Source organism: Pygocentrus nattereri, chromosome 16, assembly GCF_015220715.1.
Source record: "Pygocentrus nattereri isolate fPygNat1 chromosome 16, fPygNat1.pri, whole genome shotgun sequence".
In the NCBI taxonomy this organism is placed as follows: domain Eukaryota; kingdom Metazoa; phylum Chordata; class Actinopteri; order Characiformes; family Serrasalmidae; genus Pygocentrus; species Pygocentrus nattereri.
The window spans coordinates 38,080,964-38,108,041 of NC_051226.1; the positions used below are offsets into that span (position 1 = coordinate 38,080,964).

Genomic DNA, 27,078 nt, shown 5'->3' on the forward strand with positions numbered 1-27,078 from the left:
TCCAGTGATTCTTAAGTTCACTTTTTTGTTCATGCTGGGAAGTTTCTTGGTTGCCGATTCATACGAAACATTATTCTGTGGCTTTTGTATGTAAATGAAAATGTCTTATACACTCACTGGCCAATTTATGAGGTACAGTTCAACTGTTCAGTTGCTTGTTAACACAAATAGCTAATCAGCCAATCACACGGCCGCAGCTCAGCGCATTTAGGCATGTAGAGGTGGTCAAGACAACTTGCTGAAGTGCAGAAAGGGGATTTAAGGGGCTTTGAACGTGGCGTGGTTGTTGGTGCCAGACGGGCTGGTCTGAGTATTTCAGAAACTGCTGATCTGCTGGGATTTTCACACACAACCATCTCTAGGGTTTACAGAGAACGGTCCGAAAAAGAGGAAATATCCAGTGAGCGGTCAGTTGTGTGGACGAAAATGCCTTGTTGATGTGAGAGGTCAGAGGAGAATGGGCAGACTGGTTCCAGATGATAGAAAGGCAACAGGAACTCAAACCACCAACCAGAATCTCTGAGGAACGTTTCCAACACCTTGTTGAAAGTGTGACACGAAGATTTAAGGCAGTTCTGAAGGAAAAAGTAGGTCCAACCTTTTACTAGCAAATTACCTAATAAAGGGGCTGGTGAGCGTATGTAGCTCTTCATGATGTGAAGAGCATTTTCAAACAGAGGCAGGTGTGGACTGCAGGCAGGCCAGTCTACCACATGCAGTCCCTTTCTAAGAATCCACACAGTAACACATGCAGAATGTGGTTTATCTTTGTCTTGCTAACACAAGCTGGGGAATCCCTGAAGAAGATATCAGCAGCGTTTCTGAATGTTGTTCGTTTATGGCGTCCACTTTGTGTAGTGGAGTCTTAACTTGCATTTGTAGTGTTTTCTGGCAAAAGCATTTTCCAAAATATTCCCAGTCTTACACTGCCCTGTATTTGGAATTAGGGTCTGGTTAAGTGTGTGTTATGGTTGGGTTAAGTAGACAGTTAAACAGCTTTTATATTTAATTTTAAAATGTAACTTTTGCCCAGTACTGTGTATATCTATCACTCTGTTAATAACCCAAGAGCCATGGGCAAAGTGTTCTCATGCTTATCTTTAGTTTTATTCACTTTCTGTTTGTGTCGTTGTACTTGCAGTGCCTAACCGCATCCTGTCTTAGACGAGGGTTAAGCACTTTCACGTGCTGCCACAATTTACAATCTCTTCAAAAGTTTCCCACAAGTTGGTTTGCATTACTAAATAGCTTGGCAATAAAAATATATATCTGTTACATTTCAATCTTCATATTTCTCTCTGTGACCATCTAGCTTGGCTTATAGATTCACGATCAAAAACACTATCAACTATAAAAAAATGACGTATTCAGACCATAGATATTTACTAGGATTATGTTATGATCTATTCATACCCAATACAGTAATTGTGATAGTGATATGTTAAATACGTACACTATATGGCCAAAGTATGTGGACTACTATTAATTGTTGAATTCAGGTGTTTCAGTCACACTCATTGGCAACAAGTGGACAAAATAGGTAGATAGTTTGTCGATAGACAAACACGGGCAGCAGGTGGGTCTCACTGAAGAGCTCAGCGGCTTCAAATGTGGCATGTCATAGGAGGTCACCTCTGCTACAAGTCAGTTTATGAAATTTTTGCTGGACTGTCAAGTGTGAGTGCTGTTATTGTGAAATGAAAGTGTCTTAGAGCAACAACAGCTCATTCATGAAGCGGTAGATCACACAGAGAGCAGGGTTGCAGAGTGCTGAAGTGCATAAAAATGGCTTATTATTTAAGTGTATTTACCATACAACACCTGCAATCAAGCACATATATATATATATATATACATATATAAGGTCACTTGCTGCCCTACTCTGCTGATGAGTCTGAGTCTCTTGTGTTCATAGCGTCTCAGGGCCTCTGGCGGAGTTTTCCTCCGTTTCCATTTTTGTTTGTTCTCAGATCGGCCTTTGGCTCCCTCTCGACTGCTTCTCTCTACTGAAACTCCAGAGGAGTTATCTTCTTCATCTTCTCTGCTCATCACCTCTGGCAATAATGACAATAAAGCCTTATCTATCTATCTATCTATCTATCTATCTATCTATCTATCTATCTATCTATCTATCATGTCTGCTCTTCAGTCAGCTTTTCTTGTGTTCCTCCCCTGCTCTTATTCCAGTTTTCATTCATGATTAGATCTTTGTTCATTACATCCATTTCAGCTATGAGACAAGAAAGCAATTCATTCTCAGTAATCTTATGACTAACTGCATGCTTTCTGGTACCAATTACCAGATTGGGGCAGTCGTGGGCTGGAGGTCGCTGGTTTGATCCCGAAAGACAGTCCATGACTGAGGTGTCCTTGAGCAAGACACCTAACCCCCAACTGCTGCCCAGGCACTGTGGATAGGGCTGCCCACCGCTCAGGGCAAGTGTGCTCACTGCCCCCTAGTGTGTGTGTGTGTGCTCACTAGTGTGTATGTGGTGCTTCACTTCACGGATGGGTTAAATGAGGAGGTGAATGCTTTGTAGGACAAAGTGTTTTGGGGTATGTCTCTACCAGCTTTGCGTATCTAGAGGCTGAAATTTTTGCCCATTCCTCTTTGCAAAATGGCTCAAGCTCAGTCAGATTGGATGGACAGCATCTGTGAACTGCAATTTTCAAGTCTTGCCATAGATTCTTAATGGGATTTAGGTCTAGACTTTGACTGGGCCATTCTAACACATGAATATGCTTTGATCTAAACCATTCCACTGTAGCTTGGGCTGTATGTTTAGGGTTGTTGTCCTGCTGGAAGGTGAACATCCGTCCCAGTCTTAAGTCTTTTGCAGCCTCTAACAGGATTTCCTCTAGGATTGCCCTGTATTTAGCTCCATTCATCTTCCCATCAACTCTGACCAGCTTCCCTGTCCCTGCTGAAGGGAAGCATCATGCTGCCACCACCATGTTTCACGATGGGGGTGGTGTGTTCAGGGTGATGTGTGGTTTTAGTTCTCTGCCACATATAGTGTTTTTGCGTTTAGGCCAAAAAGTTCAACTTTGGTCTCGTCTGACCTGAACACTTCGTCCACATGTTTGCTGTGTCTACATGGCTTGTGGCAAACCGCAAATGGGACTTCATATGGATTGCCTTTAGAAATGACTTTCGTCTTGCCACTCTTCCATATAGGCCAGATTTGGGGGGGTACATAACTAATAGTAGTCCTATGGACAGTTTCTCCCACCTGAGCTGTGGATCTCTGCAGCTTCTCCAGAGTGACCAGGGTCCTCTTGGCTGCTTCTCTAATTAGTGAGATCCTTGCCTGGGCTGTCAGTTTAGGTGGATGGCCATGTCTTGGTCAGTTTGCACTTGTGCCATACTCCTTCCATTTTCGGATGATGGATTGAACAGTGCTCCGTGAGATGTTCATAGCTTTGGGTATTTTTTATAACCTAACCCTGCTTTACACATCTCCACAACTCTATGACCTGGTGTGTTCCTTGGTTTTCATGAGGCTGTTTAATCACTAATGTTCTCTGAGGCCTTCACAGTACATCTCTAGTTATACTGAGAATAAATTACAGACAGGTGGATGCTGTTTACTAATTAGGTGACTTCTAAAGGCATTTGGTCCCACTGGATTTTATTTAGGGGTATCAGTGTACAGGGGGCTCAGTACAAATGCACAACACTTTTTCAGATTTTTTATTTAAGAAAAGATTTTTAAAACTGTAATTTTCTTTTCACTTATTTTATCACACAAAATCCCAATAAAACACATTCAGGTTTGTGGGTGTAATGTGAAAAAATGTGGAAAAGTTCAAAGGATATGAACTCTTTTTCAAGGCACTGTATATAATCAGTACTGACAATAATGTGCTGTCTTTTTTTCCAGATTTCAGTTTTTAGTGTTTTCTCCACCATCCTCCTTCTAGCACTGATTTGTCAGTGCTGTGCCAGATGCTGTTGTAGAAGCAGTTGCAGATGCTACATCAGATGCTGTAGCAGACATTGTGGTGGTTGCTGTTGTGGATGGTGTGAAGAAAAACTAGTCAGCAAGTATGTTCCTCTCAATGGTATTTGTTACCAGTCCTGATAGCTATAGGAGCAATCCAGAAGTTCAAGAAGTTCAGTAAATTATTAATACATTAATGAAAAAGTAAACCGATGTAAATTCAGAAGAATGCTAAACCATAAACTTGGATCACATTCAATTTAAATTCAATTAAATTCAATCTAGAACAAACAGCTTACAAGGTCATTTAATTGATGATGCATCCAAGAATATATCGGCACGTGTCTCTCAGCTCTGTTTCAGTGGTGAAGAGTGAGCCGAATTATTTTCAACTGTTCTTTTGCCATCTATTATTTTTTTCAATTTCATATTTCTTGTGTTCATTTATACAGTTTGTTTTATATATATACACTCAGGGCAGGTGACCAAGCTCTAATCCATAGCCACTCACATTCATTTTCACCCACCCAAGCCTTATTATTTCTTTTTTCTCACCTGCATGAATGGGTTGCATTCACTCAGGGTGTGTCCCCAAGCTGTAGTCCACAGCTATACTGACCCACACTCCTCTCTGTGTAGTTGTCCCTTATTCCCCATACCCTAACATTCAACAGAGGACCAAGAGTCCTCTATGTGGTGTTTTTCATCCCTCAGGCCATAGACTCACATTCATTTATGCCCCTACCCAAGCTCCATGATTTTTTCCCTGACAGCCACCAAACTGCATGCTAACTTAGGCTGTCTAAGTCTGTGCAGTGCATTGTGATTGGTTAGTGGACAAGCCAATCACAAAATGTCCTCTGAAGTAATTGCCTTAATCTGTTACCTCCTCTAATGGACTTTGGAATAAGCTCAATGGCCATTGCCTGTAATGAGCTGGGGCTCAGATGTTTAGCTGCTTTATATAACATTTACATGTTCAGACAATCTGTCAACCTCCTTTTGGTACTGCCAATGTAGATACAACCTCACTGACAGTCTGCACACTGCAAAAGTCTCTCGTCTTCTCCCCGTCCCCCTCCCTTCTTCCCTCTCCTTTCTCCTCCTCTATCCCCCCTCCCTTCTCTCGTCTTCTCTCTCCTTCTCATTCCTCCTCCATTTTCTCTCTTCCCCATCCCCCTCCCTTCTCCCTCTTTCCTCCTCAACCACCCTCCCTCCTCCTTTTTCTCTCTTCCCCATTCCCCTGCCTTCACCATCTCTCCTCCTCGTCCCCCTCCCTTCTCTCTCTCTCCTCCCTTTTCTCTCTTCCCCATTCCCCTGCCTTCACCATCTCTCCTCCTTGTCCCTCTTTCCTCCTCAACCACCCTCCCTCCTCCCTTTTCTCTCTTCCCTATCCCCCTCCCTTCTCCTTCTCTCCTCCTCAACCACCCACCCTTCTCCCTCTCTCCTCCCCAACCACCCACCCTTCTCCCTCTCTCCTCCTCAACCACCCAAACTTCTCCCTCTCTCCTTCTCATTCCTCCTCAAAATTGCAAATATGAGTCAAAATTGCAAATATGAGAAATTACAAAAAATGTTCAAATAACCGCAGAATCAGTTTAGAAACGATGGTCAAAATACAGAAAAATGCCTATGTACGTAATTTTAAATGTGGAACTACGTAAAACTTCCTTATTTTTAATTTATTTTTTGTGTTTCCAGAACAGAAATGTTACACTCTTCAGTGCTCACAGTATACTGTGTGAAAAAGCGCATTGAGCAGCCTGTGAGCAAAAAATACCGTCCCAGAATCACGGAAGCAGAAAAGGTGGCTCTGTGTTCCGTCTCTGATGGTACTGCAGTTTATCTGATTACTCTTAAAGGAGATCAGATCTCTAAACTACAGGAGGGAAAGACTTACATTATAGAAAACGCCACAGTGAAGGACGACCATCCAGTCCCTAAATTGAGCCTGGAGAAAAAAAAATCACGGTTGTTCCGGACGGCTCCACTGCAGCTGGATGAGAAATTAATCCGTAAAGCACAAGAGAGCATCGATCCTTCTACAGAGAGAGCAGCTCTGAATGATCCAGCACTGTACCTGAAAAAGGGCTACATAACCCTGACAGGAGAAGTTGTTTCAGTAAGTATTATGATCTCACCTGGTTCATCAGTTTGTTCATGTTCCTCAAGGGCCGTTGAGTTTTGTCTACTACAAAACAAGAGGTGTGTGTTTTTTGGGGGTGGGGGTGGAGGTGGTAGTGAGAAGTCAGAGTGATCCCGATACGGATGGACCTAAATTTGGATTCACTCTCAAACACAGACATTCCAGAGTCCTTAAAAAGTCTTAATTTGTGTGAACTTACATTTTTCTTATTTAAAAGGCTTTCAGAACTAAATTTTATTCTAGGGCCACAAAAAACATCACTGCAGTGTGGCACTGAACATCCACACAGACGAAATACATTAGTTTACATTTATTTACATTCATTTACTTAATTTACAGTCTTTTTATTGCTTACTTTTAATAACGCAGATGCTTCTCAATTAATGTGAGAATTAAACTAATGCGGTGATGTTATGGATAGGCACAATGTAGTGTTCAATAATATAACCCCCATTTCCAATAACGTTGGGATAAATAAAAATCCAATGCAATAAACTGCAAATCATGCAAACCATATTTTAAAAATTAAATACTAAAAGACAACAAATCAAATCAAATACTGAAAGTGAGAAATGTTATTATTTTTTTGAAAAAATATCTGCCCATTTTGAATTTGTTGCCAGCAACATGTTCCAAAAAAGTGCCTCTTCTTTTAACAGAACTCTTTGTGTTTGGGAACTGAGGAGACACTGTTGTAGTTTAGAAAGTGAAATCTTTTCTGTTCTGTTTGAAACAGGATTTCAGCTGCTCAACAGCTCAGGGGCTTATTTGTCTTATTTTTTTGTTTCATAATGTGACAAATGTACTCAGTGGTGACCGGTCTGGACTGCAGGCAGGTCAGTTTAGCACCCAGACTCCTTTAATAAGGAGCAGTGCCCCCTAAACCATCATAGTGGCTTTTAAACTCTGCACTGATAACAAGCTGAGTGGTCTTCAGCCCGGAGGACACAGTGTTCATGATTTCCTAAAGGAATTTCAAATGTTGGTTCTTCGGACCACCGGATACGTTTCCACTTCCCCTCGGTCCATTTTAAATGAGCTCAGGCCCAGAGAAGGTGGCAGCGTTTCTGAGTCTTTAATGATATTCTGCACCGTAGACGATGAAAAGCAGAAGCTCTTTGCTGTTTTGTGTTGAGAAACGTTCTTCTTGAGTTGTTGCTCTATTTGATGGTGCCGTCTTTCACAGAGTGGTGACCCCTCCTCCTCTTTACTTCTGAAAGACTCCGCCTCTCTGAGACACTCTTCATACCCAATCATGTTTTTTTAGCATTACACAACTTTACCAGCCTTTTTTGCCCCCGTCTCAACTTTTTTAGAACATGTTGCCATTAAATTCAAAATGGGCAAATATTTTTCAAAAAACTATAAAATTTCTCAGTTTTTTTGGAAATAGGGTTGTAATTATAAGTACTATTCAAGCTTTGAACAGTATCACTCTTTTCCTGGCACTCTTTTGGTAGTTATTATTGTATTCATTCATTGTATTTTCTTCCCCAGCCGATTCAGACAGACATCCGTGTGAAAGATATTACGATCAAGGAGGCTGGTGACACAGTGACAGTATATCTTACGAAGAAGCCAGCAACTGTACCTTTTAAGACAGGCCAGAAGATTGAGATCTCTCACGTCAAAGTGAAGAAAAACAAGCTATTTGGAAAAAAACTGATGGCGTCTTACTACACAGTTATTTCTGTGAGTATTATGAACTTTTCTGCCTCCTTCCAAATTTCCTGTTCAGCAGATTCTCGTCTTGTTGGCTGTAACTGCACATCTGAACCACGTAAATCATCATTTTAGTCAGAGTAAGGCTTTCATTTTTTTTTCTTGATTTTGAACACTGTGCATAGCTCTCTATATTTGGGCCTTTCATTTGTTTTGCTCATAACAGTCATGTACACAGTCCTGTACAGTCAACTCAAGTCATACCACACTCAACATATTAAATAAACCATCCATGCAATAAGTAATATTTTGGGCTTTAACAAAAATTGAAGCTGCATAATTTTATATTTCTACTGTTTATACTTATAGTTTTAAAAGCAAAACACTTTTAAAGCAATCAAAGGAAATCAAAGGACATTCTTGAAATGTTTGTTGGGAGAGTTTATCTTTCATGAGCTCATTGCTCACCAACCCATGCTGTCCATGCAGCAGAGCTACATGATATGAAGCATCGCATTGTAAGATGTGCTAACGGTCAGCCATTAATGACAGCTGAACACATTTGTAGCTTTTAATGTTGGCTAGATTTCTTAAAGGTAAGTCAAGTGGACGGGCGAGGGTAGCTGTGCCCCTCAGTAATCGGCTTTGTCCCTGAGTGTAACTCGTCCTGTGACACGAACTGACTGCCAAATTTTGGAAGCGTGTGCGAGTCTACACACTCTTTCCATTCAACATTCTGTTTTATTAATCACTACTTTACCATGAATTTTCAGATATAACCATTTTAAGATCACATCCGAGTGCACGAGTCTTTTATAAATGAGGCCTGTTATTTAGTGGAATTCATTGACTTTCAAAGGTGCCCCTGGACCACTAGCAGCAAAACAGCCCTGAAGCTTTAATGATCCACCTCCATTTTTGACAGTGGTTATCAGGTGCTTTTCATTGCATGGTCTCTTTTTTGGTCAAACCTGATGGTGTACATGACCAAACATGTAAATATTTTGACTGATTTGACCAAATCACAAGATTCAACTAAACTGCACACTTCTAAAACGGATCTTCGGGTTTCCTCCTCACTATCTAGGGACACTGGGCTTATATGTCCTTTTCCTGGGAAATTTTGAACTGTGCCATGTTCTTCAAAGACTTTTATTTTTTTAAGTAATTGTCCTGATCACAACTGTACCAAGGGGGGGGGGCACTTTTACTTTGCCTTTAAGGGGAGAGCAGCTAGGCTTTCTGTGGTCAGCAGAACAACTGGCCAACCTTTGTGAAAGGGTGTGAAAGAAATTATTTTAAAATAAATAACACTTCATTATAAGAATCCCAGCAGTCATTGGGCAGAAAACAGGAAACACAATGGCCAGGTCTCCAGTCCTTCACAGAGCTCTAGAATAGTTGGCCCTTATGTATTAGACTTGCTGGGTCTAAGGAGCTTTTGAAAAATGGCTTAAGGCCTCATCTGTATGCACAAGCTTTTATGGAGGGGCACATGTAGTTTTTCAGTTTTTGTGGGTGATGTGTTCATCTATATTATGTTTTTACCCTATTTTATTTACTTCTCTTTTCAAAGTGAAGCACTTTGTAGTACATCTTAGAAAACTTCTATATAAATAAGTTTTCACTTTCTCGCAATACTTATTTTTCACATAATGTCCTACAGGATAGTGAAGGAAGCCATATAAAGGTTAAGGGATATGATACAGACAACAATAAAGTTCTTCTGACAGAGGAATGGCAGGAACTGAGTGTCCCCTCCAGTGCCTGGCATGAAGATCCTGACCAGCTGCTACAAACACTGCCAGCAGAGTTGAAAATAACCAGATGGGACCAAGAGGTTACAAAAGTGGAAAATGCTCCTTTTGAAAAGTAAAAATGCTGTGCATACGTCATCAATATTCAACATTGTTTTAATGCTTCATCAATTTCTAACCAATCGCACACTTCCAATATTGAAATGATGTTTTCTTTACATTCTTCTTAAACAACTAAACATTTGACTAAACGTGTGTTTGTAAATGATTTCTAAATATGAATTAAACATTTCACATGTCATTCCTAATCAGAAAAGAAAGGCTCAAGTTTAAAAAAAAGTCAGAAAAGAATATCAGTGTGTTTATTTCTTTTGAGATTCTCCCCAACCCCCCCATTCCTCTCTCTTTCCCATCCCCCTCTCCCTTCCTCCCTCCCCTCTTTTCTCTTCCCCATGGAGAGGTGTTTCCCTTTTTACATTAGAATTTTGATGTCATTAGTTTGAATAATAATAATAATAATAATAATAATAATCATAATCATAATAATAATATGAATTCAACTGCTTTATTAGAGAGTGTAAATGCATATATGAATAATTTCATTTCAGTGATCATTTTGGCAGCATTATTTCACAAATACATTAAAAGACAACTGTGCAGTTCTGGAGATACATAACATGTCTATGTTGGTCTACCAAATAGTTCATTAAAATTGAAGTATAGTATTAGAATTTTTATTTTGAGCCCAAAATGGTAAATATGAGTGAAAAATTGAAATACAAACACACAAATTAATTGCATCCCTCCATCCATCCATCATCTTCCGCTTCTCCGGGGTTCGGGTCGCAGGGGCAGCATCCTGAGCAATGAAGCCCAGACCTCCCTTTCCCCAGCCACTTCCACTAGCTCCCTGGGAGGGATTCCGAGGCGCTCCCAGGCCAGCTGGGCGATATAGTCATGCCAGCGTGTCCTGGGTCTTCCCCGGGGTCTCCACCCCGGTGGACTTGCCTGTGACACCTCCCAAGGGAGGCGTCCAGGAGGCATCCTAACAAGATGCCAGAACCACCTCAACTGGCTCCTCTCGACGTGAAGAAGCACGTGAAGAAGCTCTACTCCGAGTACCTCCCGGATGACCGAACTTCTCACCCTATCTCTAAGGGAGAGTCCAGCCACCCTGCGGAGGAAACTCATTTCAGCCGCTTGTATTCGCGATCTCGTTCTTTTGGTCATTACCCAAAGCTCATGACCATAGGTGAGGGTGGGAACGTAGATCGACCGGTAAATCGAGAGCCTTGCTTTATGGTTCAGCAGCGATGTGACCTTGAGGTCTCCAATCCGGACACCCTCCATCCCCTGACTGTGCCTAGAAATTCTATCCATAAAAATTATGAATAGAATCGATGACAAAGGGCAGCCCTGACGGAGTCCAACTCTCACTGGGAAAAAGTCTGACTTACTGCCGGCCATGCGAACCAAACTCCTGCTTTGTACAGGGCCTGAATGGCTCGTCGCAAAGAGCCATGTACCCCGTACTCCCGAAGCACCTCCCACAGAATACCCCGGGGAACACAGTCGAATGCCTTCTACAAATCCACAAAGCACATGTGGACTGGTTGGGCAAACTCCCATGAACCCTCCAGAATCCTGGAGAGGGTAAAGAGTTGGTCCAGTGTTCCACGACCAGGGCGCTAACCCGCACTGCTCCTCCTGAATCCGAGGTTCGACTATAAGCCGGACTCTCTTCTCCAGTACCCCTGCATAGACCTTACCAGGGAGGCTGAGGAGTGTGATTCCCCTGTAGTTGGAACACACCCTCCGGTCCCCCTTCTTAAAAAGAGGCACCACCACCCCAGTCTGCCAATCCAGTGGCACCACCCCCGATGTCCACGCAATGTTGAAAAGGCGTGTCAGCCAAGACAGCCCCACAACATCCAGAGCCTTGAGGAACTCGGGACGGATCTCATCCACCCCTGGAGCCCTGCCGCCAAGGAGCTTTTTAACTACCTTAGCGACTTCGGCCTCAGTAATGGACAAGCCTATTCCCGTGTCCCCAGACTCTGCCTCCTCACTGCAGAACGTGTTGGTGGGATTGAGAAGGTCCTCAAAGTATTCCTTCCACCGCCCAATGACGTCTTCAGTCGAAGTCAGCAGCACACCATCTCCACTATATACAGTGCTAGTGGCACACTGCTTTCCCCTTCTGAGTCGCCTGACGGTTTGCCAGAATCTTTTCGGAGCCGACTTAGTCACTTTCCAAGGCCTCACCGAACTCTTCCCACACCCGGGTTTTTGCCTTGGCAACGACTGAAGCCGCAGATCGCTTGGCCTGTCGATACCTGCCAGCTGCCTCTGGTGTCCTACAGGCCAACCATGCCCGGTAGGATTCCTTCTTCAGCTTGACAGCGTCTCTCATCTGGGGTGTCCACCACCAGGTTCGAGGATTACCGCCCCGACAGGCACCAACTACCTTGCGGCCACAGCTACAGTCAGCTGCTTCAACAATAGAGGAGCGGAACATGGCCCATTCTGAGTCAATGTCCCTCACCTCCCCCGATATCTGGTCAAAGTTCTGACGGAGGTGTGAGTTGAAGATCAATCTGACAGGTTCTTCTGCCAGACGTTCCCAGCAAACCCTCACTTTACGTTTGGGTTTGCCTGGTCTGACCGGCATTTTCCCCCACCACCTGATCCAACTCACCACCAGGTGGTGATCAGTTGACAGCTCAGCTCCTCTCTTTACCCGAGTGTCCAATACACATGGCCGCATATCCGATGACACGACTACAAAGTCAATCATTGAACTGCGGCCTAGGGTGTCCTGGTGCCATGTGCGCTTATGGACATCCTTGTGTTCAAACATGGTGTTCGTTATGGACAAACTGTGGTTTGCACAGAAGTCCAAAAACTGAACACCACTCGGGTTCAGATCAGAGAGGCCATTCCTCCCAATCACACCCTTCCAGGTCTTACTGTCGTTGCCCACGTGAGCGTTGAAGTCCCCCAGTAGGACAATCGAGTCTCCAGGAGGAGCACTTTCAAGCACCCCTCCCAAGGACTCTAGGAAGGCTGGGTACTCTGAACTGCTGTTCGGTGCATAAGCACAGACAACAGTCAGGACCCGTTCCCCAACCCGAAGGCGTAGGGAAGCTACCCTCTCGTCCACCGGGGAAAACCCCAACATACAGGCGCCGAGTCGAGGGGCTATGAGAAAGCCCACACCTGCCCGCCGCCTCTCACCATGGGCAACTCCAGAAAAGAATAAAGTCCAGCCCCTCTCAAGGAGATTGGACCCAGAGCCCAAGCTGTGTGTTGAGGTGAGCCCGACTATATCTAGCCGGTATCTCTCAACCTCGCGCACCAACTCAGGCTCCTTCCCCGCCAGTGAGGTAACGTTCCAAGTTCCAAAAGCCAGTTTCAGTAACCGAGGATCAGAACGCCAAGGCCCACGCCTTCGGACACTGCCCGATCCACAATGCACCGCACCCCTACTACTGCCCCTCCCATCGGTGGTGGGTCGATGGGAGGGGGGACTCATGTAGCTCCTTCGGGCTGGGCCCGGCCGGGCACCATGAGTGAATGCCCGGCCACTAGACGCTCGCTGGCGCTTCTTGTTGTCCTCATAGGGGTGGTTATGGATCACACTTTATCTGGCCTGTCACCTAGGACCAGTTTGCCATGGGAGACCCTACCAGGAGCTTTTGCTCCAGACAACATAGCTCCTAGGGTCCTTCAAGCACACAAACCTCTCCACCACGATAAGGTTAATCAATTAATTGCAATTATGCATAATTACATTTTTATTTAAATTTTCCTACTAATATGCTTCTATAATCCTGATTGTGCTCATTAAATGACACCAGATGATGAACTGTCAGTGGAACATCACCGGCTGCTGCTAACAGATTCATTTAAACTGCTTTTCACTTCATTCTTCCTGTATCTGGATGTATTTTGCCCTTGTTAGAACAGCCTGAGCAGGTCAGCAGCTAGCTAAGAAACGAACAGGCCAACGCTACAATAATAAAAGACAAACTAAAAAAAGTGAAAGCTTCAAGTTAAAGGGGAATTCAACCAATTCTTCTAAATTCCTGTACTATTAAACAATTTAGAAACAAAGAGATAGAAAAAGACCTCTAACAAAAACAGGGAAGCACACATGCTTTGCCTTCACTATGAACAGAAATCAAAGACACTTCCATTCTCAACTGTATATCGCAGCCATAATCTCACAAAACAGAGAGGAAAAAAAACAATAGTAATAATCTTACAATTCATTAATAAATTACAGAAAATATTCTTCATATAACCACACAAGCAATATAAAAACAACTACTAAAATATAGAAAATGTATAATATATATGTAAATGTGCAATTAAGTAAAAATTCATTTTTAACTTTTTTTTTGTCTCCTCAGATCTTCAATGCGCAGAGTACACTGTGTGGCAAAGCGCACTGTGCAGCGCGCAAGCAAATATGACTTTTACAGAAACTCTTTAAGAGTCAGGGCGAGAGAAGATGTGGCTCTGTGTTCCGTCTCTGATGGTACTACAGTTTATCTGATTACTCTTAAAGGAGATCAGATCTCTAAACTACAGGAGGGAAAGACTTACATTATAGAAAACGCCACAGTGAAGGAGGACCATCCAGTCTCTGAAATGATCCTGGGAAATGAAACAGAAGTGTTCCAGACGGCTCCACTGCAGCTGGATGAGAAATTAATTCGTAAAGCGCAAGAGAGCATCGATCCTTCTTCAGAGAGAGCAGCTCTGAATGATCCAGCACTGTACCTGAAAAAGAGCTACATAACCCTGACAGGAGAAGTTGTTTCAGTAAGTATTATGATGTTTCCCGGTTCATCAGTTTGTTCATGTTCCTCAAGGTCAGTTCAGTCTTGGCTATAGCGACAAACAGGGGCCTAAATCTGGTTTATCTTTCAAAAACCTAGACGTTTCAGAGTCCTTAAAAAGTCTTAATTTGTCTGAAAGTACAACATCATTTCCAAAAAAGTTGCGATGCTGTGCAGAATGTAAATAAAAATAGGATGTAACGATGTGCAAATTATGTAAACCATATTTTTTTAAGGAAAAGACAACAATCAAAATGTTGAAAGTCAGAAATTAAAAAAAAGTGCCCATTTTGAATTTGATGCCAACACGTTCCAAGAAAGTTGGGACGGGGGCCTGTTTCATCACCTCTTCTTTACAGCGCTCTTTCAGTGTTTGGGAACTGAGGAGACGCTGCTGTAGCTCTGACAGTGAAATGTTTTCCATTCTTGTTTTATTTCAGCAGCTCAACAGTTTGGGGTCTCCTTTCTTGTATTTTTCATTATATAAAACACCAAATGTTTTCAGTGGGTGACCGGTCTGGACTGCAGGCAGGTCAGTTTAGTGCCCGGACTCTTTTAATACGGAGCAGTGCTGCTGTAATACATGCATGTAATACATCGTCTGGCTGAAATAATCAAGGCCTTCCCTGAAAAAGACGTCGTCTAGACGGCAGCAGATGTTCATAAAACATGTTTATATCATTCAGCTTTAATGGAGCCTTCACAGATGAGCACGTCACCCACGCCATGTGCACTAATGCCCCCTAAACCATCATGAATACTGGCTTTAGAACTGAGCACTGATAACAAGCTGAGTGGTCTTCAGCCCGGAGGACACAGTGTCCATGATTTCCATAAAGAATTTCAAATGTTGATTCGTCGGACCGCCGGACACTTTTCCACTTCCCCTCAGTCCATTTTAAATGAGCTCAGGCCCAGAGAAGGTGGCAGCATTTCTGGATCCTGTTTATATTTGGGTTCTTCTTTGTGTTTTAGAGTTTAACAGCGTTTGTGGATGCAGTGATGAACTGTGTTCACAGACAGTGGTTTTCAGAAGTGTTTCTGAGCCCATGCAGTGATTTCCACTACAGAATCATGTCTGTTTTTAATGCAGTGCTGCCTGAGGGCCCAAAGATCACGGCCAGCTAATAATGGTTTTTGGTCTTATCCCTTACATACAGAGATTTGTACAGATTCTCTGAATCTTACAATGATATTATATACTGTAGATGATGAAAAGCTGATGTTTGCTGTTTTACATTAATTAATTACATTAAATGTTATTCTTGAATTGTTCCAATTAATCACCCGGTGTTTTTTTTAGCATTACACAACTTTACCAGCCTTTTGTTGCCAAATTTTTTGGAATGTGATGTTGGCATCAAATTCACAATGAGTAAGTAGTTTTCAAAAAAACAATAAAATTTCTCAATTTCAACATTTTAAATGTTGTCTTTCTACCATTTTAATAAAATATAGGGTTTACATGATTTGCACATCAGTGCATTTTGTTTTTTAATTGAATCTTTGAGGAGTGGTATTCTTTCTCTCCCGCTCTTTTAATAGTCATTATTGAACTCACTCTGTTGCTCTGCAGCTAAGCGCTCCAAAGTGGATTGAGGGAGACATCCTTACCCCTGTGAGGGATGTTGAGATCCAGGAGGCTGGTGTCACAAAGACACTCTCACTTCACAAGGATGCAGCAACTGTGCCACTTGAGACAGGGCAGATGATTGAGATCACTCACGTCAAAGTGGAGGAAAACGACACACAGGAACAAAAACTGATGTCATCTGACTACACAGTCATTTCTGTGAGTATTATGAACTTTTCTTTCTCTCCATCAGTACCTTCTAAATCCAGACTCCAGGTTTCCTGTGAAGCAGGTCCTCCAGCTCTAACTGCATACCTGAACTACTTAAATCATCATTTTACTCTTTTTTTTTTTGTGTAGCCCTCTTTTACCACAGAGGGGGTGGTGTTTGTGTTATACTGGGTTCGTGGGTGTGGTTCCCACCAGTTAAGCTCCCGTTGTTACCAGTTAACTTAACTTCACCCGTTCTAACTGTACTACACGTACCAACCATATAACCATAGAGTGGAGTCAGACACAGTGTTGAAAATAGTGTGTATTACAAAAATATATTTTATGCAACGAAAAAAACAATATACGAATATCAAAGCTGTAAATAACCAAATGCTGTGAATAATTTAGATCAGGATACTCTTAACTCCAGTGTAAACTCAAATATAATTGTCAGCTATATTAGAGAAAATAAAACTTAAAAGCCTCTGGCTCTATCTATACAATGCTACTGTGACCGGTCACTCTTTAAGGAAACTTTTAAAGCCGGCAAAGAAAAGAATAAAATAATAAAAGGTGCAGGCCTGTTGAAGTGTAGTATTCCGGAAATCCCTTGTTTTTCTTTATCGGGACAGTACTCAAATCAGTTCTTAGGTGTGGTGTGCTTACAAACTTGTCCGTCAGCGGCTCTTGGGATACAGTGGCGCTTGAAATGGTGGCTCACCCGAGGAACTCCGAGCCTGGCAGCATGCACGTCCCTCGGAGGCTAGACTGAGGAACCCTGAGCGTTCCGGTAACCCAGGGTGCTATCAGCTAGCGGTTGTCCCACGTAGCTTGTTTTATCACTGCAGACATGCAGACTACAGTCCAAAACTCTAACCTCTGAATGGCTCTGGAGCTAGCGTTAGCGGCTAATGCTAAAGCTACTGCACCCAGCATTAGCGCCGGGGAAACCCACTGCAAACTCACCCCTATCAGGCTGCACTTCAGCAGAGTGTCCTTACTGCTGTTTAAACCCTGACTGGTAGCAGTTTACTCACTTTAAACAGTAACAGAACTGAATAAATTCAAACACGGATTACTATTAAGTCACGCGAGCTGCATGACTCCTCTCCCAGGTCTCTCGCTCTGTATCTGTATGAGCCCTCTGACTCTGTGTCTGCCTCTGCCTCTCTGTCCGAGCCCTCTGACTCTGAGCCCGCGCATCAGCGTGTGTGTGCGTGCTTGCCCCTCCCCTGCTCACCAGTACCACTCTGATTGGAGAAAAGGGTAGACAGATTGTCTCTGTACCAATGAGATTTCAGAGCTCTGCTAGTAAGGTTAGATCTTGCGAGCACATGGGATCCCTCTACACTTCACTCTACTTTGGCATATTAATTGGAGCAGCTAGTTATGCCAGCTAGCTATGCCCTGCCAGCTTAAAAGTCTTTCACATGGTAGAACACACTTCAACGAAACATATTTCAATAAATGTTTTGTGAGACTAGGTTAGACTAGGGTTATGGGTTTGACCCTGGGCTACATTTGATTTTGTACAGTGTGTGTAGCTCTTCATATTTGGCCCTTCCAATATTTTGCTCATAACACAGTAATCCTGTAGAGTCAACTTGAGTTATAGACACTTGATGAAAATGAGCTAAAATCAGTTCATTAAATAAACCACTGGTGTCTTTTGTAACTAAGAAACAAAAATATTTTGAACATAATAATCCAAAAGGAATGCAGACCTGCATCACTGGATGAAAAGTCCATTTTACCACAGAACTAAAGAAAAAAAGATTTAACATACAGCAGCAATAGTTGTCATAATATTTTCTGGGAATTTTTCCAGTGTTTTCTTCCATGTTTAGTTGCATCCAATTCCACCCAGTAGCTTTGACTACCCCAATTAAACAATGACACCTGCGCTACAATGGCTGAGTCACATTAAGTCAGCTAACACACACCTGCATTGGCTAGCATCACACAGTGTTGGGGGGAGGCATCTTACCCATCCAGACAGAGTGAGAACAATTGTGCTCTCTTGCTACAGAAGACAGCAATAAAGTTCTTCTGACAGATGATTGACTACGTGTCCCATTCAGTTCAGGTCTTGGCTACAGCAACAACTAGGGGCCTAAATCTGGTTTATCTTTCAAAAACTTAGAGACATTTCAGAGTCCTTAAAAAGTCTTAATTTGTCTGAAATTACAACATCGTTTCCAAAAAAGTTGGGACGGGGGCCTGTTTACCGCTGAGTTTCATCACCTATTCTTTAACAGCACTCTAAGTGTTTGGGAACTGAGGAGACGCTGCTGTAGTTTTGAAAGTAAAATGTTTTCTCATTCTTACTTAATTTCAGCTGCTTAACAGTTTGGGGTCTCCATCATATTTTTCATTTCATGAAGCACCAAATGTATGTTACGCAGTGGGTGACTGGTCTGGACTGCAGGCAGGTCAGTTTAGTGCCCGGACTCTTTTAATACAGAGCAGTGCTGCTGTAATACATGCAGAATGTGGTTTGACATCATCTTGCTAAAATAATCAAGACCTTCCCTGAAAAAGACATCGTCTGGACGGCAGCAGATGTTGATAAAACATGTTTATATCATTCAGCATAAATGGTGCCTTCACAGATGAGCACGTAGTGGACAAACCAATCACAATGGTTGCGCTGTCACTTTAATCTTTCATAAGAGTTCATTGCTCACCACTGCCAGACAAAGGGTGATCCAAAAAAACCCTGGTGGCCGGGCCTTTACCCATGGGTCCCGGCCGGGCTCAACCCGAAAGATTTACATGGGTCCAGGGGGCCTTGGCCTTCCGATCCTTGGCTACTGAAGCTGGCTCTCACAACATGGAACGTGACCTCTCTGGCAGAGAAAGAGCCCAAGCTAGTGTATGAGGCTGAGAGATACCAACTAGATATAGTTGGGCTCACCTCAACACATGGCAGAGACCACTGTCTTACTCCGAGTCAAGAGCTGGACCTTCTTCAGTAGTGTAGAATGGGTCCTCAGACATTCTTGTGTTGAGGGTGTATTCTGCAGTGTCCAGAGCAGCAGGGCAGGTTAATCTAAGTTTTAGAAATGAGATTTTCTGTTACTCAGAGAATTCTGGTTAAGCCAGACTGCTGGTCTCCAGAAAGAATGTTTTATTGTTCCATTGTGTAAGGGGAGGTGTTGATAACTCTCTACTGGGTCAGAGCCTGATTCCTGACAGGAGCTCTAAGACCAGAAAATTTGTGAGGGTCTTATTCCAGTTTTATGGTGGTACCCAAGACTCTGTGGAGCCAAAGACACTAGGTTGTGGAGAGGTCTTGTAAATATCATTGTGTACGCTGAACCCACTACACTCTTAGGAATGATTTCTATTAAATAACTAAAACAATGAATACAGACATTTTGAAGAACATTTGAATCTTTTTGATTATTGTTTAATTTGTATGACTCTTTTTGCCCCGTTTCATTAAGGCTGCCGATAATTTTGGAGTTGACTGTATGTGTATGTGCGTCTAACACACAGCTGTCAAGCACACATGTAATATTCTACTCTTTTTAAAATAAGGTACAACAGGAAGCAGAGTTGAGGAAAGAAGAAGCCGCCTACAGCATGAAGATGCTACCTCAGATGACAACATTTCATTCAGCCAGGACCAAGAGTTTTAAAGATGAAGTAGAAGTTTTAAACTTATAAAACTTATAGAAGTTTTATAAATTCTAAATTGTAAATGTGTTCTGCGCTGCACATCACGTTCAGCATTGTTTTTTGATGCTTTACCAACTTCTATCCATTTACATTTACATTTATAGCATTTAGCAAACGCTCTTATCCAGAGTGACTTACAAGAAGTGCTTTCCTTTGTACTCTCCAGTCTTACACTTGTTCTTATTTTTACCAAAAATATTGTTGTAAATTATTTCTAAATTGAATTAATCATTTCTGTATGTTCATTGCCTTTTGCCTGATGTCAGCTGGGATAGGCTCCAGCAACCCCCACGACCCAGAATGAGAAGCGGCTTAGAAGGTGTGTGTGTGTGTGTGTGTGTGTGTGTGTGTATTTTCATTTCATTTCTGATCAGATAAAAGGCTTAAGTTTAGGCAAATGTTAAAAAAAGAATGTTAATGTTAAATGCTTTGAAATTAAATGCTTTGAACTCATTTTCATTTCTGTCATTCCTCATTTTCGCACTTACATCCACAAAGCAGATCTACCTTTAGCCTATATCTACACTACACTGTGAAGTACAATAGTACGGTAAAGCTACTGCTGAGCATGCAGAGTTTTAACGGGGTGGCCAGGGTGGGCAATGTCAATCCTGAAATCTGATTGGCCATGCCAGATTTCACCCCAAAATTTCTGCCATATCATTGACTTCCACTACACTTTGGGCCTGATGTTCGCCTGTAAGAGGACAGTCGTTTTGCTGTTGATGTTTTGTGAACTTGTGAATAGATTGTGAATAAATGCAACAAAGCTTTCAGACAGCTGAATTAAAGTCAGTGACTGTTGTAATGCATGACAATGAAAATGTGCAAACTAAATCAGGACATAGATGTGAGGTGGGCATCTTTAACAGAGATGGCATAATATTCAGTTTCACATCAACAACAACAACAACAACAACAACAATAATAGAAACATCTTTTCTACCGATTCCTTGATTTTGGCTGATCTTCAGCTTATAGTCTTACTAAATATATTTTTAGACATGACCACCATGTGGGTCCTCATGACTAACCTCATAGATCATGGCAAAATAAAAACAAAACAAAAACAACGACAGCTCAGGAAGGACAGTCTAATCAGCTGTCAGATGCAGCTCTGGATAATCAGCACTTATGAGGCAGTGAGAAGGTAGATGAACATTAGCAAACTCAAGATGATTTTATAGATATGATATAGATTTGAAAAAAATCAATCCGGAAATCATGACAGTCGACTTGAAGAATCTTCTACATACAGACCTGCCATCGGTCAATGATGCAGTTGATTTCTACAATAAAACTCTGAGCGGTATCTTGAATCTTCACGTTCCTGTTAAAACCAGAACAGTCACCTTCTCTTGTTCATCCCCCTGGTTCACTGATGAGCTAAGAGAAATGAAGGCAGACGGGTACGCCCTTCAGCGTTGTTACAAAGCCTCTGGCCTCACTGTTCACAAGTTAGCATATCGGGAACATCAAAAAGCCTGCTCAAGATCCATTACAGAAGCACGGCCACAGTTTTATGGAAACATCATCAAAAACAGTCAGGGGAATTCTAAGCAGTTTTTCACCACTATCAACCATCTCCTGAAACCACAAGCCCCCATACTCACTGAAAGTACAGAAGAGCATAGCAACAACTTCATAACTTACTTTAGAACAAAAACTCACTCAACTCGTTCTGCTATTTCAACTTTCTCCACACTACAGGCGCAGGGTATGTACTCACAGTCTGAGGTCTCCCAGCCCCTAAACTGTTTTCCACAAGTCTTACAGCAAGAGATTGAAGGCACTGTCAGGAAGATGAAACCCTGTGCCCTGGATGCCTTTCCTACTTCTCTGGTGAAAGCAAACATCTCTGCCATAAGTCCTCTGATCACCACTTTAATAAACCACTCTCTCCAGGCTGGGCTTGTTCCATCTTCTCTAAAGACAGCCATAATCAGACCACTCCTCAAAAAACTACTCTTGATCCGGAAGTCTTTGCAAATTATAGGCCCATCCCCAATCTTTCCTTTCTCTCTAAACTACTGGAAAAGGTAGTCGCCACCCATCTTCAGGACCATCTTAAATGCAATAACCTTTATGAAAAATTTCAGTCTGGTTTCCGCTCTGCTCACAGCGCAGAAACAGCTTTGGTTAAGGTCACAAATGAGCTTCTGATGGCAGCAGACGCTGGCTCACCTTCCCTCCTCATCCTCCTGGATTTGTCTGCTGCATTTGACACTGTTGACCATGGCATACTCCTCAACCGGCTTCATCACACCATTGGTCTCACGGACACAGCCATAAACTGGTTTCAGTCTTATCTGACTGGCAGAAGAGAATAATTAACATATGGAAAGGCAAGATCCCCCAGGGGTCAGTCCTGGGCCCCATTCTCTTTACTATATACATGCTTCCCGTTGGCCATGTCATTAGTCGCCATGGAATTTCATTCCACTGCTATGCTGAGGACGTGCAACTTTACCTTCGAATTGATGCAAACTCCTGTGTAGCCTCTTCATCATCAACACCATCATCACAACTTGCTGCGTGTCTAGAAGATATACAGGTGTGGATGGAACACAACTTCCTCCAGTTGAACAGTGCCAAAACAGAGGCAATCATGATTGGCACCCCACATCAGACTCATTCAACCTCCATACCCATGTGGCATGGCGGCATGGTTGCTCAGTAATTGAAACCAACCGAATGAAGTTGACTACGCCACCCCAGGAACTCACTCCCAGGGAACACTACCATATATACTAAATAGGCTCACAGGTTCATTATACTAACAGACAGAGACGTGTCTCTAATACAAATAATTGTTTATTAAGCATAAAAAGGAACACTAGAACATAAAGCAGGCTGTTCACAGAGTTTACCACCCAGGACTAACCAACTCAAAACAAAACAAAAAAAGACATAAGACCAAAAAATGTATGTTTTTCTGTAGACTAAGCACTTACCAACAGAGAGGTAAACTCACCGCTCACAGAGGGATAAGACCGATCACACACACACACACGTGCTCCACAGGCACACACACTAAAGAAGCAATAGGCAAATGGTAAGCAAACACTCTAAACCTTCACACCACACATCGGTGAATACACCTCCAGCTCTTAATCCCCCCCCTTAAGCACTCAGCCAAACCAGAATATGGACAATGTATATAAGAAACAGAGAATCCTGCAACCTAAAATGTACTAAGAAAAGAAATTATGCAACAAATTTACTTTAAATCAAAACAATAAAAAAAAAGGAAAACAAGTCAGTAAACCCCAAAGAAATATAAGCAAGAAATAAATAACAAGAAACACAGTAAAGCCCTTTTTAAAAAAGAAAATAAATTAACAAAAATACAGCCAAAGATATAATAAACTAAAAAAAAAAACGATGAGTTGAACAAGCTTGGCGTGCAATCCCCGCAGAAAGCAGGACGAGCTCAGAACAGAGGGAGCACCGGCACGTAGCACCAACGCCAAGCAAGCAGCGATAGAGGAAGAAACAAAGCAGCAAGCACGAAGATGGAAAGCTTGCAAAGGTACAACAGCAGAAACAAAACCGCAGAAGCCAACATCAATTAACCATCCTGCAATGGGAGAAGAGTCTTAACTCTTACAGTTATAATCTTTATAAAACCACAATAACTAGAAAAATAATACTAAAAGTGCCTACCGTTTATCCATAACAAGGCAGACCAAACCAGCGCTGCTAGGATCCTGATGAGAGTGTGTAAATATGGACACATCACATCCATCCTCTGTTCTCTTTACTGGCTTCCCATCTCTGCCAGGAGCGAATACAAGGTTTCCCTCCTCACCCACCAGTGCATTTACGGCAATGCTCCTATGTATCTGAAAGAACTCCTCTCCCCACGGACTTCATCACGATCCCTTCCCGGGGGACCAGGCCTTCTGGTCTGCTGCTCCTTGCTTATGGAATGCTCTCTCTGACCATCTGAGGGCACCACAGTCAAGTGAGAGTTTTAAAAAAGGACTTAAAACCTTTCTCTTCAGCAGAACTTACAACCCGTGATCTTCCTATTGAGTGTAAAGATGTTTTTATAGTAGTTCTTTGATTTCAGAGAAAATCTTCTACTGTATAGCCCTTTGAGATTTGCTTAAAATGTAAAGTGCGTTACAAATAAAATATTACAAATAATCCCATCCATCCATCCATTTTCTAAGCCGCTTCTCCGTCAGGGTCGCGGGGGGGTGCTGGAGCCTATCCCAGCAGTCTTCGGGCGGAAGGCAGGATACACCCTGGACAGGTCGCCAGTCCATCGCAGGGCAGACAGACAGACACAGACAGTCACTCACACACTCACACCTAGGGGCAATTTAGCACGTCCAATTGGCCTGACTGCATGGCTTTGGACTGTAGGAGGAAACCGGAGAACCCGGTGGAAACCCACGCAGACACGGGGAGAACATGCAGACTCCACACAGAGAGGACCCCGGTCGCCCGGCCAGGGAATCGAACCCAGGCCCTCCTCGCTGTGAGGTGACAGCGCTACCCACCACGCCACCGTGCCGCCCACATTACAAATAATAAAAATAATAATAATAATATTATTATTAATATTATTATTATTATTATTATTATTATTATATAATCATATAGACTTAATGGAATAAAACTTTTGGAACCATCTATATCCATCCATCTATCCATCCATCCATCCGCTTATTATCTTCCGCTTCTCTGGGGTTCAGGTCGCGGGGGCAGCATCCTAAGCAATGAGGCCCGGACCTGCCTTTCCCCAGCCACTTCCACTAGCTCCCTGGGGGGGATTCTGAGGCGCTCCCAGGCCAGCTGGGCAATATAGTCATGCCAGCATGTCCTGGGTCTTCCACGGGGTCTCCAAACAGCAGCGATGTGACCTTGAGGTCACCAAACCGGACACCCTCCATCCCCTGACTGTGCCTAGAAATTCTATCCATAAAAATTATGAATAGAATTGGTGACAAAGGGCAGCCCTGACGGAGTCTAACTCTCACTGGGAACGAGTCTGAATTACTGCCGGCCATGCGAACCAAACTCCTGCTTTGTTTGTACAGGGCCTGAATGGCTTGTAGCAAAGAGCCATGTACCCCGTACTCCTGAAGCACCTCCCACAGAATACCCCAGGGAACACAGTCGAATGCCTTCTCCAGATCCACAAAGCACATGTGGACTGGTTGGGCAAACACCCATGAACATGAGAGGGTGAAGAGTTGGTCCAGTGTTCCACAACCAGGCCAGAACCCGCACTGCTCCTCCTGGATCCGTTCAACTATAAGCCGGACTCTCTTCTCCAGTACCCCTGCATAGACCTTACCAGGGAGGCTGAGGAGTGTGATTCCCCTGTAGTTAGAACACACCCTCCGGTTCACTTTTTTAAAAAGAGGCACCCCCACTCCAGTCTGCCAATCCAGTGGCACCACCCCCGATGTCCACGCAATGTTGAAAAGGCGTGTCAGCCAAGACAGCCCCACAACATCCAGAGCCTTGAGGAACTCGGGATGGATCTCATCCACCCCTGGAGCCCTGCCGCCAAGGAGCTTTTTAACTACCTTAGCGACTTCGGCCTCAGTAATGGACAAGCCTATTCCCGTGTCCCCAGACTCCTCACTGGAGAACATGTCAGTGGGATTGAGAAGGTCCTCAAAGTATTCCTTCCACCGCCCAATGACGTCTTCAGTCGAAGTCAGCAGCACACCATCTCCACTATATACAGTGCTAGTGGCACACTGCTTTCCCCTTCTGAGTCGCCTGACGGTTTGCCAGAATCTTTTCGGAGCCGACTTAGTCACTTTCCAAGGCCTCACCAAACTCCTCCCACACCCGGGTTTTTGCCTTGGCGACGACTGAAGCCGCAGATCGCTTGGCCTGTCGATACCTGTCAGCTGCCTCTGGTGTCCCACAGGCCAACCATGCCGGTAGGATTCCTTCTTCAGCTTGACAGCGTCTCTCACCTGGGGTGTCCACCACCAGGTTCGAGGATTACCGCCCCGACAGGCACCAGCTACCTTGCGGCCACAGCTACAGTCAGCCACTTCAACAATAGAGGAGCGGAACATGGCCCATTCTGAGTCAATGTCCCTCACCTCCCCTGATATCTGGTCAAAGTTCTGATGGAGGTGTGAGTTGAAGATCAATCTGACAGGTTCTTCTGCCAGATGTTCCCAGCAAACCCTCACTATACGTTTGTGTTTGTCTGGTAATCTGACTGATCTTGACAGTCACAATGCAGACCAGCTTGTGACCCTCTATGACAGTACCCTCTCAGATATCTTTAATGAATTGGCACCATTAAAAACTCACAACGTAACCTTCACACAGTCCGCGCCTGGTACACACCAGAGCTGCGCAAACTAAAAGCTGCTTGTCATCAGCTTGAGCGTATCTGGAGGAGAACTAGCTTGACGTTGCATGCCCTCATGTACAAAGATCACGTTGGCTGTTACAAAGAGGAACTGCAAAAAGCGAAAACAAGCTACTATTCAAATGCCATTCAATGCTCAAATGGCAATCCCAGAGTTCTTTTTCAAATTGTCAATAAGTTGATATGTCCTCTGAATTGCTTTCCTTTAACACCATCAGCTGAACTTTGCTCTCAGTTTGTGGCCTTTGAGATTGACTCAATTTATGTTTCCTCTTACTCAGTCAGTTTCCTCTTACAGTGCCTTCAGTGAATTTTCAGTCTCTATCTGTACATTTTAAGAGTAGGCAATTTTCTACATTTTCTACTGTTCATGAGGATCGTGTATGTCAGCTTATTATGAACTCTAGAGCCACAACATGTCAATTAGACCCCATTCCAACACAGTGGGTGAAATCTTGCCTACCTGCTCTCTGTCCTCTTATTACTAAGGCCATAAGTTCATCACTAACTTCAGGCTTGGTTAAGCCTGTTTAAAGTTGGCTGCTGTTACCCCAGTGCTAAAAAACACCTGGCTTAGACCCTGAGAACTTTGCTAATTTTATGCCAATCTCTAATCTTCCTTTTTTGGCAAAATTATTAGAGCAGACTGTTGCTTCTCAGTTAACTGATCACCTTGAAGCAAATGAACTGTTTGAAGTGTAGTTTCAGGAAGAATCATAGTACTTAAATGGCACTAGTTAAGGTGGTGAATGATTTGCTCTTAGCTGCTGACCGGGGGATGTTGAATGTGTTGATTTTATTAGACCTCTCTGCTGCTTTCGATACAGTTTGTCATAACCTGCTACTAACCAGGCTTGCAAATGTGATCAGAATCAATGGTATTGCTCTTAGGTG

General features: G+C 43.2%; 1 protein-coding gene across 1 annotated transcript; it reads left to right on the forward strand.

Moving 5' to 3' along the window:
- Positions 1-5,652: 5,652 nt before the first annotated feature.
- On the forward strand, positions 5,653-14,070 carry LOC108416231. Its single transcript, XM_037545720.1, has 5 exons — positions 5,653-6,066; positions 7,588-7,782; positions 9,419-9,624; positions 13,925-14,009; positions 14,062-14,070. Exons 1-5 carry the CDS (start codon positions 5,653-5,655, stop codon positions 14,068-14,070), a joined length of 909 nt encoding a protein of 302 aa, XP_037401617.1.
- Positions 14,071-27,078: the final 13,008 nt, after the last annotated feature.

Bases quoted from the DNA above. Each gene is read 5' to 3' on its own strand.
- LOC108416231 (XM_037545720.1), top strand. From the start codon at position 5,653: ATGTTACACTCTTCAGTGCTCACAGTATACTGTGTGAAAAAGCGCATT. The intron at 6,067-7,587 runs GTAAGTATTATG...TTTCTTCCCCAG, and splicing joins TGACAGGAGAAGTTGTTTCA to CCGATTCAGACAGACATCCG. The intron at 9,625-13,924 runs GTAAAAATGCTG...TTGTCTCCTCAG, and splicing joins GAAAATGCTCCTTTTGAAAA to ATCTTCAATGCGCAGAGTAC.